Source organism: Pelodiscus sinensis, chromosome 7, assembly GCF_052426305.1.
Source record: "Pelodiscus sinensis isolate ZL-2025 chromosome 7, ASM5242630v1, whole genome shotgun sequence".
Lineage (NCBI taxonomy): Eukaryota > Metazoa > Chordata > Testudines > Trionychidae > Pelodiscus > Pelodiscus sinensis.
Window position 1 is genome coordinate 43241196 of NC_143058.1, and position 18303 is coordinate 43259498.

General features: G+C 41.3%; 1 protein-coding gene across 1 annotated transcript in view; it reads right to left on the minus strand.

Moving 5' to 3' along the window:
* The window catches only part of SLC25A12 (solute carrier family 25 member 12), an 88814-nt gene that overhangs the window by 12427 nt on the left and 58084 nt on the right, over window positions 1–18303 (minus strand). Inside the window, exons 10-13 of the mRNA XM_075933624.2 lie at window positions 12601–12685; window positions 11127–11285; window positions 6495–6547; window positions 6163–6243 (exon numbers count right to left, since the gene is read on the minus strand). Of these exons, the coding sequence (XP_075789739.1) occupies window positions 6163–6243; window positions 6495–6547; window positions 11127–11285; window positions 12601–12685 (378 nt within the window). The remainder of the gene's footprint in view (window positions 1–6162; window positions 6244–6494; window positions 6548–11126; window positions 11286–12600; window positions 12686–18303) is intronic.

Below are 18303 nucleotides of genomic sequence, written 5' to 3' on the forward strand. Positions count from 1 at the left end.
ACAGGGTTTTGCTAAACTGGTTCCTTGAACATATCATATATGACAAAATGAGAAAATGCAAGACAGTGGACATTTGCAGAACACAGGGACAGCGTAAGTTAACATTTTAGCAGTGTATCCACGGTATTTCTTTAATTATTTTGATCAGTGGATTGCTTATTTTAAAGATTTTGAAAAAGGAAAGGATTTTTTTGAAGAATAAGGAAGAGAGAAGACTGAACAGTGGATAGGATCAGGGAGGTGATAGGAGGCATAGGGAACAGCATTGAAGGCAACACAGAGGCACAAAGCTAGAAAGGAAATATTTGTGAAAAGAAATTGGTGGAATGCAGTGACTGTAAATCCTCCGTATATTTTTGCAAATTGGTTGTGTAAAATTATGTTACTCTCTTGTATTTCAAATAGTCCTATTTTCACGGGGGTGTATCTCACACACACACACACACACACACACACACCCCCCTAAAAGGAAATTCAAATGCTAATATTAAAATTGATTTATTTTTAAAATAAAACTTTCCTTTTGCACCTAAATTAAAAGACACATTAAAAAAGTTGATAACTTTGTTTCTGAATGGAGGTTATTCATCCACATCAGAAATGACAATAATAAAAGCTTCTATTTAACCTTAACGTCACATAAAATAAAAACTCTACAAAGAGCAAATGAAGGAACTACAACTGACAGCCAAGGTTATGAGAGAAAAGATGTAGTCTGAGATCCCACAGCAAACACCTCATGACATGTCAAAGCCTGAAGGAAATACACAAATGACCCTACAACATGAGGCCTCTTGCCCTTTCCAATTCTACCCAAGAGGCATATGCTACAAAGGGAGAAACGTGTGCTCCAAGCCCTTGTTTATTTCCGACTTGGAACTGCCACATCCTTGACCAAAACTATTTCCCACCACAACCAGCTAAAAATAAGAATATGTTCTCTGATGTTTATGAAGTAATCTAAAGAACCTGCACTCACTCCACTCCCAAGTCAGGGCTTTCAATTGTTCATACACCTACCAGTAGTCCTACTACAATATTACTAAATAATAATCCCCCTCTACATTTAAATATATATGTTTAAGATTGTAACTGAATTCAACAGAAATCAACACAACTCAAAGCAGTTTCAAGTTGTAGCTGACTCTGCCCTTAACCCTGCTGGAAGTACAAGTAAAGATGTGAAATATATACAACAGCACAAGCAAAGGTAGTCTAGCATCTCTAATTCTACATTTCCTGCATTTTTCCTTTGACAATTAAAAATAATTGTTTAAACATTTTACAATTTCTTTAGTTTTTAAAAATTTTTGACAAATGCCTATCTGGAAGGAAATGCACACAAAAACCCTGTGAAAATGTAATACATTCATTTTTCAAAATAAAATCCAAGAAGCATTTAGAGACTAGGCAATGTCAAGTTTGTTCTTTAGTTAAATACATATAACAAAATTTCAAAAAATATTTTTGCAGACATCAGTGGAAACACCACATCTGCTTCAAAGAAAGAAATTGGGCTTTGGCTTCCTGTATCTCCTGTACCCTTCATCCTCATCATCTTCCCTCCAGCAGGGATCAGAAACCTCTTCCAGTTGGAACTGGATGCATCACTGTCCTGAGCTTTAATACTGACTGGACTGTCTCCACACTGTTTAGGAGGAATCAGCTTTTTCCTATTTAACTCTCAGAAGTCACAGAACGTTATATTTGAAAGGCTGTGAAAGTCTTTTTAAAGCATTTATGCAGCACAAGAGGTGTGCACGCAAATTTACAGAATTAACATGCACTCTCTCCTCCTAACTGATTAATTAATTGTTTCAAAGACAATATTTAACTTTATAACCATATGGGGTTCTCTCATAGCATTTTCATCTGAATGTAAAACCCATGGTGCTGAGTTGAAGGAAAGCTTGTAACTTGTAGGTCTCCAGAAACTAATTTTTAAGTATTTAATCCATTTATAAAAGCAACTAATTAGCAAAGTGTTCAAGAGTCACACTATTAAAACCAAATTACAATACTTAAAAACAACCAACCAGCCCGCAAACAGAAGTAAGCTTGGCTAGGAGAGAATCCAACAGTCCCACTAACAACCCCTCCTCCCAATTAATAAAAACTGATTAATGGGCAGGATGAGGAAGATGGGTCCTCAAAATGGTCAAAAGTAGGTCAAAGAGTCAGGTAGGACTTGCAATGTATCCTAAAGACAGACATCCTGAAACTGTAACATACGTCCATAAAGGAGTTCACAGCAGAGGACCCTGTCTTGAGAAAATCTTGTCATGTCCTGGCCCCTCACTGAGCCTAGGTACTGAGGGGCAGACTTGTACCAGCTGGGCAGAGATTCATTTGATAATGTTCTGTAGTAAACTCTAATATATGTGTAAGCAGGGGCTGAACTGCTGCTTGCTATCAGCCAGCTAAAAGGAGGGGTGGGTGTGCCCACTACTGTTGTTTAGCTCTGCAAGGTAATTAACTGTTAACTGTTGACATGTAAATACTGCTCAGGAGAGAATCCAAGGTGTGGCTATGTAAAAATCCCATTCAGCCAGGGCTGATGGAAGGTCAGTGTTGGAATGGGATGTGGAGAATTGTATATAATTTGGGACTGTTGTGGGGGTAACTAATCATGCTACCCCTAAATGTGGGAACTGTAAAACATGCCACCAGAGCTTGCAGGAGAGACACCGCCATCATGGAAAGAGGTCTCGGAAGAACAAGCCTCCCCCCTTCCAGAGTTGAGAGAACAGAGCTGGGGGACAGGGTTAAAAGGTTTGAGTCAGTCTGCTTCACACCTGCCAGGTGTGAGCTATAAGACTGGCCCAGCCTGCACCTTTTCCCCTTTGTTTTAAGGACAGACCTAAAGCAGACTCCCTGAGGAGTTTTTTCTTTTGCTAGTCCAGTGAAAGCTGGATTCATTTGGCAGCCCAGCTGGTGGCTAAAGAGTTGAAATCACTGAGAGCTGAAATCACTGGTTGGGCTGAGAGCCAGACCTATTGCAGCCAGTGAAGTGGTGGCAGGTGAGGAGCGGCCACCAGCGGCGTGGTGTGGAGCGGTGGCAGGCAAGGAGCGGCCATCAGCTGCGTGGTGTGGAGTGGCAGCAGGCAAGGAGTGGTGGCAGGCGAGGAGCGGTGATCAGCGGCGTGGTGTGGAGCGGCGGCAGGTAAGGAGTGGCGACCAGTGGCGGCAGCAGACGAGGAGCGGCAGCAGGTGCCCAGTGGAGCATCCAGAGGCGTGGGATGAGACAGCTGGTGGAGCGTGGCGGAGTTTCGTATAAGGTGCCCCCTATCTATCCCCCACCCCCATTTCTACCCAGGCTGGGAGGTGAAACCCTGTGGGTGAACTTTGGGACTCTGGGTGGCACAGACCAGGGACAGAGACTTTTGGGGTGTCAGACTTTTTGGACTTTGGGCGATTCTTGGCTGGGGTTGGGGGCTTGGTTCATGTTTGGGTTATGAACTCTGTTTGTGGTGTTTTCCCCAAGTTAATGCCGTATGAATTCTCTCTCTGTTTCATTAAATGTTTCTTTCCTACACTCAGACTCAGTGCTTGTGAGTGGGGAAGCACTGCCTCTCAGAGGCGCCCAGAGGTGCGTGAATTTCCCAGATTACTGGGTGGGGGCTCGAGCCAGTTCTTTGAGATTGACCCCAAGATATTGAACCCAGCCCTGGTTACTGCCAGGCCTACCCGGCAGAAGGGTTACATATGTAAATACCAGAAGTGAGAAAAACTTCACTCTGTACCCCAAGCAGATGACATGCACACTGAGGGTAAAGAACCAAGGTTCAGGATGGGATTTATCAAGTGTATGCAGCAGTGTTTCACTTTCAGCCAGCACAACTACTCTGAATATCTTCATTTTGAATTCTCCTGCCCTACCACACTTGGCACAGGGTCCATATGGAAGAGGTACTGAATATGTAGAGGGAGGCACTGAGAGTCACTGGTATTGTTTCAACCACCTAAAACCTGTCAATTTTCTACTTTAGGTTTGAATGAGTTCCCAGTAGTGTGTCCTGCATTCAACACTAGTTGCAAAGAATAAAAGACGCTGAAATGGTGTGAAGCAACAGTGCAGACAGCTATCATGTGTCCCACAGAGGCTACAAGGAAGAAAATGTGGTATTTGAAGTAGCTGACATGAAGGCAAGAGGCCTGCTGTCTGTCTCTCCTAAAAATGAATGGAGGGGAGGGGCAGAACAACTGCCATCTTCCCCTAAAGATGCCAAAAGGGAGAAGCAGGACTACTAGATGTACCATAATTCACCAGAGAGGAGGAATAGTAGGCCAATGCCCACATCTCAAGAAAGTAATTGCCAAGAAGACAGCCAGTTGGAGGAGATAGTTGTGTTTGTACAGCAATGTGGGAAGTCCTCAATTTAAGAGAAGCTTCTGAATTTCTGAACCATTATATGGTTGAAAAACTTATCAAATTTTCAAAATGAAACTCTCAAATTTTTAGATTTTCACTTAAAATATGATAAAAAAAAATCCTTCAGATAGGGGCTTACCTATCAGAAATAGGCATGGCCTTTAATGTAGGTTTTACTATGTAAGAAACATTTTGGAACAAAGGGATCTAAACGCAATAAATCTGATTATCAGATTTCTCTCACACATGAAAATTATGAATATATTACAAATATTTTCAACTTAACACATCCCAGGAAAGAAAAATGCCTCTGCAAATACCATTTGTATGACTGAGCCTTCAAGAAAAAGGTTATTGTTTGTGGATGATTTTTGCTAGCTATATTTCACAGTCTCTTTTTCCCATTTCCTTGAAAGTAAATTTTGTAAACTCACAGGTGAAGACTCAGGTAGTTACTGTAATGCCACATCTAATCAAGGGAGAACTATAAGTAGCCTTCCTTTAGGGCTTCTTCTTTGAATTAAAATCTTGCAGAGGTCAACAATCTTATTGCCCCAGGTTTTGTAGCAAGCTGAAGAGGTTTTATTCCAGCCTGTCAGACTATCCAGCTGGAAGTTATTAGGGTTCGCTGCTACAAAAGAATCCCTAACCAGCTTTAAACATTCTATACTGTTACCAAATGTTGGGAAATCCCACAAATGAAATTAGCTAAGTTACAAATACCAAAGTCTGTTGTCATTATAAATGCAAACCAAATACAGATTGCCAAAAAAACTACCAAATTATAGACTTCATTTCCAGAATAAATTCAATTTGTATTTTTACTACATTTACATGCTGCTTTTAGTTAAAAGCTGGAGTAAAATAGCTCTAAAATTTTGTATAAAGGAATTTAAACAAACAACTCCCTCAGATCTGTTAGCTCAAAGTCAATATACACTGTTATTCAATCTCCTTACATTTACGTAAACAATTTACTAAGAATTGTCGTCATTGTTTTTAAACAGACGATACCAAGTTAAGGCATAGGTTTTATGATGTTCTGAGATTTTCAGAAGGAACTGTACTATTTTCGTCAGTTTTTAAAACCCATTCTGTGGGACTTTTTCTGGAAAGATCAAAGAAATTTGATGCTGATCCTCTTTTGTATTCTAAATGATTACTGACAATGAGCTATATCATCCCCTTCACACCACATCCTGGGATTTGGCCTGACTGAGCTGGGAAATTATGGTCAAAGATAGGGGCAGTATATAAGCAGGCACTCCACAAAGCAGATTATGTAGTATAAGATTCACTCAGCATCAGTGCTGCTGACAGAATTATTCACTTTATCTCTGAAGATAACAATGAAGAGGGGTAGAAGAATATGCAGCTTTGGCCAGGTCAGCAACAACAGCAAATCTCATGTTAACTGTGCTGATGGGGTGGGAAGAAGGAACAATGCAGAAGTACCTTGATTCCACAATGATGAGCTGCCCCATGATTCATGAGACTGGAAGAGGGCATGTGAACAGATCTTGGGGAACTGTACGATTCTCACTCTATACTTCCTGTCCACTTACTCACATGGAAAGCACTGAAACAAGCATACAATCCCTTGGGTACTCCACATGGAGAACCACAGAGTTTCAGTAACTTTTCCTAGGTTTCTGTGTGGAATAGGATGGTATTGCCTGATGTCATGGTAGATACATTACACGATCTCTTACTCTGACTTGGCAGTGAGAAGGTGGGAATTCTCTCTCTCTCTCTCTTTTTTTTTTTAATTAAACAGGGCTGATACTTACACAACTTCCAGCCAGGATCTCTGCAAATAGTTGAATGGAACCATCTCTTTGAGTGAATTTGTCTCTGACAAAATCATTAACCTAATGAAAATATACAATTGATATATTACAGTTTTCTACTTGAACTTTTTTTCTGATCAACACATTACATACATACTTTTGTAACCAAAAGTATTGTAATATTAGTAAATGCTCATCATTCATGCATTAAAGAAAACAAAGTCCAGCTGTTCCTACAAACATGGGAATGCCAGGAAAATTGACTCCTTTTTTTACTATCTAGACAAAAAATTAATAAAATACAGAATTAATTTAGAAGCAGGGAAACTTACTGTAAGCTTAATGGCCTTTTCTGGAGCAACACCTATAAGCTGTGGTAACAAGCCTACAGAAATAGAGAAAGTCATTAGGAAGCATTTTTTTTTAACTATACAAAAATATTACTTTTATAAAGAGCCCAACACTCCTGTTTTTCAACACATGGAACTTCCTTTGAACTCAGTGCGGTTCTGGATGGAGAGCTGGATCCAGCACTGACTGCGGAAGGTACGCTTATGCAACTGAATATCTTAATACTTCTGCTTAAACTGGCTATATAGAGGATAATTGGATTCCCTTTCCGTATCAAGTGAAACCAGAAATAGTGGTAAAGGAGGCAGGGACTTGGAATATTTGTTCACACAATGGATCATTCAGCATTTTCACGAGTATTTTTAGCCTCCTAACTCACTACCACTCTCCCATGAAGTATACAAATGAATGATTGACAGTCCGATATTTCCTTCTTTGCGGTGCACTAAAAGCGGACTGAGCTTGGATGTCTCCTCTACAAAAGTTTATCTTGTACATTTGATGAAGTATATTTATTCACATGGAACAATCACATTATTTGATAACTAAAGTAAATTTGGTAACAACCTTTTAAAGTGTCAGAATTCCCAAAATGAACTAAATAAAATGTATAAGCTTGACCACTTGTCTTTTACCCCCAACCAAATGTGCTTCAATAAAAGATACTACCTCACCCACCTTGTCTATGAAATAAAAGACATAGGTAGACATCTAAGCAAAACATTGATACACACCACAGCCAAGTGTTGCCACTACTTAGGTGACTTATTCAATATATACACACAACTTTTCTTTGCCAAAATAATAAGGTACTAATCAAAAATATATGTTTTTCTATTAGGGCACATCTACACTGCAACACTATTTCAAAATAACTAGCGCTATTCCAAAATAACTTACTCTGCATCTAAGCAGGCAGGTATTTCAAATTAGTGTCAAAATATTGTCAAGCTGGAGGACTTCTTACTTCGACTCCTGTAACCCGTAGGCTACGTCTACATTGGCATGATCTTGCGCAAGAACTCTTTTGCAGAATTCTTATGCAAAAACTCTTCCAGAAGAGAGCGTCTACACTGGCATGTGCTTTTGCGCAAGAGCATCCATGCCAGTGTAGACGCTCTCTTGCACAAGAAAGGTCTGATGGCCATTTTAACCATAGGGCTTTCTTGCACAAGAAATTCATGTTGCCTGTCTACACTGGCCTCTTGCGCAAGAACAGTTGTGCAAAAGGGCTTATTCCTGAGCGGTAGCATCAGAGTTCTGGTGCAAGAAGCCCTGATTTCATACATTAGAAGAACATCAGTTTACTTGTGCAAGAACACGCGGCCAGTGTAGACAGGCAGCAAGTTTTTGTGCAAGATCGTGCCAGTGTAGACGCAGCCTTATTGTATGAGGAATAAGTGAAGTCGGAGGAAGAGTGCTCTATTTTGAAATAAGTGCTATGTAGATGCTCCCTATTTCAAAATAATCTATTTTGAACTAAGATACGCAATTGATGTAGCTCAATTTGCATACCTTATTTCGAGGTAAGCCCTGCAGTGTAGACACACCATTGCTTTCTTACATAGTTAGAATGGACATAGAAGATCAGCATTAGGGAATAACGTTAGTTTTAAGTAACATTCGACACAAATTCACTAATTTTTCTACAAGCACCACAAAGTGACATATGCAGTACTTAAACTTTAAAACTTTAAATATGTTCTTTGTTTACAGGCTGCATTTTGGTTTGCAGCAGCTGCCTAAGACAAACAACAATTAACTTCTATAAGGAGTGATAGGACTCCATTTTCTAGAGCTACAGCTTATCTAAGGATTTAAAGGATTTACTTTACTTTAGTACAACATGGTAGTATACCCTTAAAAATTGCTCCTAATAAATGTTTTCGATCCTGTAGTTTGTGTGTTGATGGACCCCTAAAACCTACTTTGAAAAGGCTCATGAGATAGACTTTTTTTGCTTATAGTCACACTTCAAATATTCTTGCATATACACTACTATCAATCAAACTGAATCAGTGATAAAAACATAACCTGCTCATACACTTTTCTGGAAGCAGATTGATTTAAAAGAATAAATCAGTAGATGGCAGTCTTAACTTCCTAACATCGATCACATCAGAATCTATTACTTTTCATCTAAATCTTCTGCATAATTATGTTAGTATAGTGTATATGTTACAAAATCTGCATAAATAAAAGGTTACAAATTGTTAATAAAGTACTGATATCAGCAAAGGGACGTATCACTGTAGCCTTAACAAATATTAGGCTAACCCCCATCAACAGTTTTCTCATTCAACTACTGGAACAACAGACCAGTTAGAGGTGATACCAGACAACTGCAATAAACAACACAATCACATATTTCCTACTGCCTTGCAAGGGTAAGGGAGAAAAAAAAAATCTATGAAAATATTATGCTATTTAATTAAATAATAAGGTAGGCCACCACACTCAGCCCATTTAATTTACCCAGTACTTTCCTCTAAATCATCCCACAAAAAACCTGCATCTACACAGAAGGATCAGCAAATAATATATGCAATGTCTTGTTTTCTTCGAACACAGTACTTTTTGTGCGATTTACAAGCTTACTACACTGAGGAAAGGTAGTTATTAAATACAAAGAAAGGTTGACAATGACAAAAAGAAACACTGCCCTCCCAGCCTGAATCTCTGATCTACTGTGAAAAGAAAATGCAGCTCTGCAGTGCCCACAGTTAAAAAAAAACACACAACAAAAAAACTGCTAGACAAAACACCACAAGACACCTCCCACTGCCTTTTATGTGCAGTTAAATACATGCATACATACACTTTGTAAATCTATATTTCAGAGAGCCTGAAATTCAATGAGTTCTAGCAAGGAAAATTTAGAAAACATTGCAGAGTCAATTCTAGAGTTGAATGGCAGAATCTAGTATTCTTATGACAGACATTAATAAAAAGCAGCATTTCTGTAAGGAATTACTTTATGTCTATGTAATTTATGTAGTAAAAACACACATGTCACATCTGCAGTGTCCTGATTTTTCTGACTACGATTTAAATGAACACACTTATAGATATAAGAATCCATCTACAGATGCCCTGGGCATCTCTTCTGTGAGTGCAATATAAATGTTTCTGTACTTCTGTATCTATGTACTTTAAATTATGATAGTCTGGCACTGTTGTGAAAATAATGAATATGAACTATACATCAGAGACTCTACAGATTTAAGATTTTTCAAGGACGCAAAAATACTATATAAGATCATACAATCTAAACAACAGAACAACTATAAAACAGATCTAAAATATTTTGATCACTGTTTATTTTAGAGAGGAGGAGAAGCGATGGGGTTTCAGGTGAAATTCTTAAAATTATGAATTAAGAAGTAAAATTGTTGTTAAACAATTAGCAACAAGGAAAAACTAATCTATTTACCAGTAATATAAACTACTAGCAAGAACCATAACAAAAGCTGTGCTACCCTATGTCATCCCAAATATAACCCTTCCTTTATGTTCACTTTCATTGTCAGCCTCCAGAAAGACAGTGTAAAAGACAAACATTAACTATTTACCACAATAATGAGATTATTATTAAAACTCTTTAGTAAGAGCAATCTAGTTATAACTGGATTCCCTAGTATAAAAACTAATCAGGGGTTATCCCTTAAATAAACTGGAAGATTACCGATGCCTCCATGGACATAGCACAATGCAGACAACCCAGATAGGGAATTTCCAGGAGATGAGGGACTTCATCCCAAGGAAAAGAACCAATTTAAGAAGAACTCCTATGGTAGCTGGAGAAGTTTTTGTGAGTATAAGTACTCAAAGATTTCAGAATAGTATAATTCCTATGAAATATCCTAGAGCTAAAAATAGGAGATGGGCCACCTATCAGTACAAGGAAGCTACTGATTGATAAAAAGCAGTGTTAATATCTCAACCTAAACTTTAGAATCGGCATTATTCTGGTAATCAATTTCACAAGATGAGACATGTTTTTTGTATTTTAGAACAAGTACAATAGTAGGGAGCAGCAAAAAACAAGGAGGCTACACCTAGAAAATGTTTAGTTTTTCCTGAAGAAACATTTACAATTCATGGAGCAAACTCCATTTATCAATCATGTGAACAGAACCATTGAAAGCATGGGACTACTTTCTTGAGTATGATGAGCAGGATTTGACCCTTAGTTCAGACATATTTCAAAATGATTCTGTTTCTGTCTTGTATTATGCATTTCTCATCCTTCTCTAAATATTTGCATTAAAATAGGATCTTTGCTCCTCAGCCACTCATCTGCTCCTGCTCTCTCTCCCACCTACAGTCACAATCCTTTGTTTCAAGATAACAATCAAGTCCACAGCACCCAGAATGCCCCAGAAAATTAGGACTTCAAACAATGTAAATAGTACCAGAGAAACAAAGATCCTATTTTTCCAAGCAAGTGTTTATAATGCTACTGATCAAGAGAAGATAAATATTCAGTTTAGCCAAATGAACTATAAGCAGAATTTTTCTGATTATCAAGGTTTTTTTGGTATTCCAATAACAGGTCAGCTGTTGATTTATTTGATGAAGAAAATCAAAATACCTGTGATTTATTCACTTACCTCTGTAAAGACCAAAAAAGCCTTCATAACGTAAAACTTTTTTAAAACAGTCAAAGCTGTTTTTATACATCAATTCTCCCACAACTGAACCAGAGGAGCGCTGATTCTGCATTCGTGTCTTCACCAGGTCTATGGGATATACAGCAGTGGCACCTACAGCTATAAACAAAAATCACAAAATATTATTTCCACAGCAACACAGATGTGTACCTGACACTTGATTGTTAAGAAAAGTACTAGTTTTCTACCGCCATAACTCAAAACATGAAGTTCAGAGGGTAACGCACATTTACGGCACTGGAAGGGAAAGTTGATGGCAGAACATGAGGCAGTAAAAGAAATCTTGGATGGACAATGTGGCATCCTTGGTGGATCAAAAGAATTATTCAAACCACACAGAGATTAGCAGAGGATGGTATAGAGCAGGCTACTAAGGTTGCAATCCTCCAATAATGGAGAGATGCCACATAATAATGCTGTATGCAGTGTGAATAGTACCAACTGAAGTTAATGAGACTACTCACATTGTGTAACAGTGAGCATGTGCCAGTCTTTGCCGGATCAGCAGCGTAATCCCTATGCCTCAGTTCCCCATCTGTAAAATGGAGAGGATACTTCCCAACCTCACAAGGATATTGCAAGAATAAATCTTCGTATTTGTGAGGTGCTCAGTTATTACAGTAATGAGCATCACAAAAATGTGACTAAGTAACATAATCTGTTCTCCTTGTCTGAAATTTACCAAAGATTGTAAGGACTGCAGAAGGCTCCGAATGCAGTGCAGCTTCACCTGTTCTGCTGCTCTCTGCATTCTTCCTACAGGCTGTGTAATGGATTATAGCCCTCTCAATCTTGGAATAGTTCTCTGCACAATGATCATTTACTCAGGCAGCGTGGGAGTGGACATGGTTGCACTTCACCCCTAACATACAATATGTCTTAAGCAAAAAAAAAAAAATCAGTGAAATTAACAAATAGCCTTCAAAAGCTACTACAAAAACTCAAGGACAAAATCTTGTGATGCCATTAGATCATGGATTTCATTTTTTTAAAAGGGTGTGTTAAAATGTCCAAAAACTACATTTAAGGGGGAAAACTGACAAACCTTAACAAAATAAAAAAGTTTGTTTATAATTATGTAGACAGACATAGGCGCAAAATCCTCAGTATTGTCCCTCTCTGTTTTTATTTTTCGTAGCATACCCCTCAAATATAATCAATGGCAGTACAATGCTGCATCCAGAAAGCCTGTCATTATGAACATTTTGCCCTGAAGACTGTCTGGAGCCAGAGGTACCACAGCAATGTTCTGCCAAGTCTTCTGATCACAGGTAAAAATAAAGAGCACTTCACTGAGCCCTCCAGTTCTTACCCTTTCAATCAATGAACTGCATCTTAGATGATCTCCATTAGTCTGGTGAGATAATATTACATTAACCCAGCCTTGAAAATAGTACACAGACATGTCACTCACCTCCAGCAATTGAGCCCAAAGTGAACCTGTAAGCAGACTCTGCTACTTGAAGCCAGATAGGCCTGCCCATATCACCGTAAGATTGCTGTAGGGGGGGGGGGGAGGACACAATTTGGAAAACACATGAGAAACTGAAACCGCCTATGAACTGGCTTTTGTAAAATTAAAGAAAAAAAATTGACAGAACAGTAACTTTAGTTTAAGGAACACAAGACTGGATAGTGCACTTCTGGCATAAGAGAAGCAGCATATTTTCAAATAAACCTCTCATGTAGTGCTAGCTCCTATACTTCTTGTCTGACCAAAGAAACAAGTTGAAAAATCATGCACTTTTTTTACATAATTCGGTATGTTTTCTCTTCTATAAGGCTTGATCCTACAAGTTAGTCCCAATGACTTCAGAATAAGCTTTAAGGGCCTCAGAGACAGAGCTCAGCACCTCACAGGATCAAGAGCATCATTCATAAAGCCTATGTTTTATTATTAAACATGCATTAGATATCCATACTTAGCACATATAGCACTTTACTGTCTCAAAAGCGAGGAAAAAAGTTATCTAGTCATCATAACACCCTTAGCTATAGATATAGGGTTGCCTTTTGTTTTAAGTTATAATAATGAGCTTCAGATTTCACTGATGTGTGCTAGAGTAACAAAACAGTACATGGCCTGGGAATTTTTCAGTGAAATTGAACAAATTTACCTCTGCAAGGAAAAAGTTTATGGAGACTGATATAGTGCTGTCAATTAGTCAGAAAAAAGGGTGCCAGTAGTAAACTAATCCAACTTGCACTGATGACAGATTTGTAAAGTGTGCAAACTGAGTCAAACAGAAATCAGTGGGGTAGAGGAAAGTTTGTTCACTGAGTGTAAGATTAATTGCATACAGAAGGAAAGGAACATAGCAGAACAACTAATTCCCCCCATACCCACTCCAAAAAAGTGAAAGATTCAAAATTATTAATCCAGATTAAATGGAAATTATTGGGATTTTACTGTGTTCAAGTCAGAGAAGAATCTGGTCTGGCATAGTAGGGTGATACTTGTACTTTGCCAGAGATACACACATAGTTGTATAAACACAAAACCCAGGGCCCTGCTTCTAAGGCCTTACAAACAAAATTAGTCTTCAGAAGTCCCCTCATGCTTCTCCTGTGGTTAAGTGGGAGGGGGAATATCAACAAGTGCATGAAGAAGTCTTGTCCACTCCCTACATCACTTTTTAAAAGCAATTTGTACCATGGCAAATGACCCAACAATCCTCACAGTAAGTATATTTAGATCTTGCAGCAGACTGAGGGTATTAGAATATACTGGCAGTCCCCGGGTTACGTACAAGATAGGGACTGTAGGTTTGTTCTTAAGTTGAATCTGTATGTAAGTCGGAACTGGCGTCCAGATTCAGCCGCTGCTGAAACTGACCACCAGTTCCGACTTACATACAGAATCAACTTAAGAACCCCAAGCGTCCCCAAGTCAGCTGCTGCTGAAACTGATCAGCAGCTGATTCCAGGAAGCCCGGGGCAGAGCAACTCTGCCTCGGGCTTCCTGTAGCCAGCGCTGGTCAGTTTCAGCAGCGGCTAAATCAGGATGCCTGGGGCAGAGCAGCTGGGGTGCTGCTGGGTTGCTCCAGTAGCGCCACTCCTCGGCACTACTGGACCAACCCAGCAGCACCCCATCTGCTCTGCCCCAGGCGTCCTGACTCAGCCGCTGCTGAAACTGACCAGCAGCGGCTGAATCAGGACCAGAGCAGCTGGGGTGCTCCTGGGTTGGACCGGTAGCGCCCAGAGCAGCGCTGCGGGACCAACCGGCAGCACCCCAGCTGCTCTGCCACAGGCGTCCAGAGAAAAGCCTAGTCTGCTGGGGGGGGGGGCGTACTAGCTGCGCCCCCCCCCACCCCAGCAGACCAGGAAGACACGGGCGGCGGACCGAGACGCACCGCGGTCCCGCCGCCTGGGTCCTCCACGGCTTTGCTCCCAGTCTCCCTGGTCTGCTGGAGACCAGCAGACCAGGGAGACGGGGAGCAAAGCCTCTGAGGACGCCGGCAGCGGGACAGCCGCGGGGCGTCTGGGCTGTCCCGCTGCCGGCTTCCCACGCGGCTTTGCAAAGCCTCGGGGAAGCCGACAGCGGAGCAGCCCAGGTGCGCCTGGGGTGCCCCGCTGCCCGAGCCCCCCCCCCCCCCTCGGCTTTGCAAAGCCGCGGGGAAGCCGGCACCGGAGCAGTCCAGGCACGCCTGGGGTGCCCCGCTGCCCGAGCCCCCTCCTCGGCTTTGCAAAGCTGCGGGGGGGCTCGGGCAGCGGGGCACCCCAGGCGCACCTGGGCTGCTCCGCTGCCGGCTTCCCCGAGGCTTTGCAAAGCAGCAGGGGAGGGCTCGGGCAGCGGGGCACCCCAGGCGCGCCTGGGCTGCTCCGCTGTCGGCTTCCCCGACGCTTTGCAAAGCCGGGGGGAAGCTGGCAGCGGGACAGCCCAGACGCCCCGCGGCTGTCCCGCTGCTGGCGTCCTCAGAGGCTTTGCTCCCCGTCTCCCTGGTCTGCTGGTCTCCAGAAGACCAGGGAGACTGGGAGCAAAGCCGCGGAGGACCCAGGCGGCGGGACCGCGGTGCGTCTCGGTCCGCCGCCCGTGTCTTCCTGGTCTGCTGGGGTGGGGGGGGGGGGGCGCAGCTAGTACGCTCCTCCCCCCCCCCCCGCCCAGCAGACTAGGCTTTTCTCCGGACGCCTGTGGCAGAGCAGCTTGGGTGCTGCCGGTTGGTCCCGCAGCGCCGCTCTGGGCGCTACTGGTCCAACCCAGCAGCACCCCAGCTGCTCTGGTCCTGATTCAGCTGCTGCTGGTCAGTTTCAGCAGCGGCTGAATCAGGACGCTTGGGGCAGAGCAGATGGGGTGATGCTGGGTTGCTCCAGTAGCGCCGCTCCTCGGCACTACTGGAGCAACCCAGCAGCACCCCAGCTGCTCTGCCCCAGGCGTCCTGATTTAGCCGCTGCTGAAACTGACCAGCGCTGACTACAGGAAGCCAGAGGCAGAGTTGCTCTGCCCCGGGCTTCCTGGAATCAGCTGCTGATCAGTTTCAGCAGCAGCTGACTTGGGGACGCTTGGGGTTCTTAAGTTGATTCTGTATGTAAGTCAGAACTGGTGGTCAGTTTCAGCAGCGGCTGAATTTGGACGCCAGTTCCGACTTACATACAGATTCAACTTAAGAACAAACCTACAGTCCCTATCTTGTACGTAACCCGGGGACTGCCTGTATTCCTTCTAATCTGCATTTTTTTAAAAACACAGCAGAATAGGCAGGATAAATAATGTCTTATTCCAAAAGTAGGAAGTTGGAAGGAAAATACATTCTATACTTGCTATTATTGTCATAGTGCATAGGAACACTAGTCATGGACAGGGGACCCTACTGCATGAAATGCTGTACAAACACAAAAGATGGTCCTTGCCCCAAAGAGTTTACAATCCAAATATTAGACAGACAAGGTGGGTGAGGTAATACCTTTTATTGGATCAACTTCTGCTGTTGCGAGAAAGGGCTACAACTGCATAATCTAAGCATAAGGCAGAAGGATACAGAGATTCACAAAGAAAACAATGAGACATTACTGGTTAGCACAACAGATCTCAATAGCCTAACCATTGTTAAGTGTGCGGTAGGCACTAATGAGGTAACTTTCAGGACATTTATGGGGAGCCCTTCCGAAGCATGAGGGGCAGCATGGGAAAAAGCACAAAAATGTTAATCTGCAAAATCAGTAAGTGGACAGTGGAGGCTTACATCACAGAGTTAAGATTCTAGATCTTGGTAGTAAATACAAACAGCTTATGGTTAATGTACTAGTGAAGGGCAAGGCAGTGGAGGGCTGCAAAGACCCCAGGGTAACAATCACAGTGACTGGCTAAAAAATGATCTCTGCAACAACATTCTGAATAGGGTGATGATGCTATGTCAAGAAAGGAAAGAGATCAGTCCTAAATAAGCAACATTTATTTTTCCACACTCCTCTTGCTACAGAGGTGAGCTACAAAAATAATTCTCTCCAAGGAAAAGCTACAGCATTCTGTTAGAAAACACCACAAAGACACTAACAAAAACCAAACATTACACCATAAAAAACACAAAGCATGTTTTTGACAGTATTTCTCAAAGTTCCTTTTATCAGTCCAAATGACCGATTTCTGCAGGCAAGGAAAGATGGATGGATTGTCACAGAAGCCTACAAAATAAAACTTTATCTGTAACTTTAGTCAACTCCTATTTTATCAACTCAGGTATGTATTTATCCATGAGGACTTAACCAAAGCAGTAACAGGGAAGAACACTCCAGAAACAGATTCTGTTCAATTGTCATATCCATATCAGAGAGGGTGACAAAAATGTACTTGAGCCACAGTTTGTGCACAGAATTTCATTACAGATCACTCTGCTCAAGAATATACCCTCCATGGGACAACCGTTTTACCCCAACAGCTGAATAGATTTAAGATTTCCTCAGTGACTGGCCCACGGCTTGGACTACCACAGTCTATCTTTTTGGATTCAAAGGAATCTCAGTTAATCAACTGAGCTGAGGAGTTCAAGCAAAAGGCTTTATTAAGTCCTTGATTTCAGGTGTTTTTGGAGATGGCAACCCAAATGGCCACTACAATAGGTAGACACTCACAACATATTGTGAATCCTGATGAGAAAACCTTTGCTCTCTCAGTAACACAGTGTCACCTGGACATATTTTGGGGATCATCTCTTCTTCATGTGACAGAAAGGTATACAGCATTACATACATTTGTGACTTCCATCTTAACTGCTTGAAGAAATTAGTAATATATCTTTCTCAGTTCTCACTTTCTGCATCAGGATTTTTTCTATAGGATAACAAACACAGAATGTTCCAATTCACAGTTCAAAACATGGTAACAAATGATGGTAATCCACTGAGCACTTCAGTCAGAATTAGAGACTATGTGTGGTCTGTATACATAAGAGAGCTGTAGAATTTATTTGTTTTACATAACAAGGGAAAAAAAGACAAAGACATCCTTTGGAAAGACAACAATAGTTCAGGGTAACACTGGATTCAGCTGTACCTTCTTAAAAGATTTACTTGAAAAGGTACAGCTTCATGTTTCTAGAAAGACTTTATAGACTGAAAACAAATAAAACCTACAGTAGTCACATTTAGGCTCAAGTACTGCATTTTTCATCGATGAGCACAATTAGTATTCAATATAAACAACCATAGTCAGGATAGCATGATTATATAATCATTTAATTTGCCACCTACATGTCCTTCTTTCTGAATTTGTTACACAATGTGTTTCAGGACTTATCTTCACTGCAAAAGTATGTTGAGCGCTAGTGAGAGCAGTCACTGCAAAAACACTGAAGATGCAAAGAGTGACTGTACTAGCAGTACAAAGTAGCTAAGGAACTAAGCTAGTCTACCCTACAAAGTTAGGTCAACATAAGCCTCCTTGTGTAGTTCTAATTGTGCATGGGTCTACAATTAAATTTGTCTCCCACTACACTGACATAGTAATACCTGAGCAATACTGAGCTAGAGTTGATGTAAGGTTATCTATGTTTACTCTAACAATTCTCCAGCAGTTGTCTCAAAATTCTGACACTGAGCTCTCTAGTCACAGTTTTGAACCCCACTGCTCAGTGGTCACAGAGACTGGAAGGACTGCTGCCTTTTAAACTCTGAATTTCTTAAA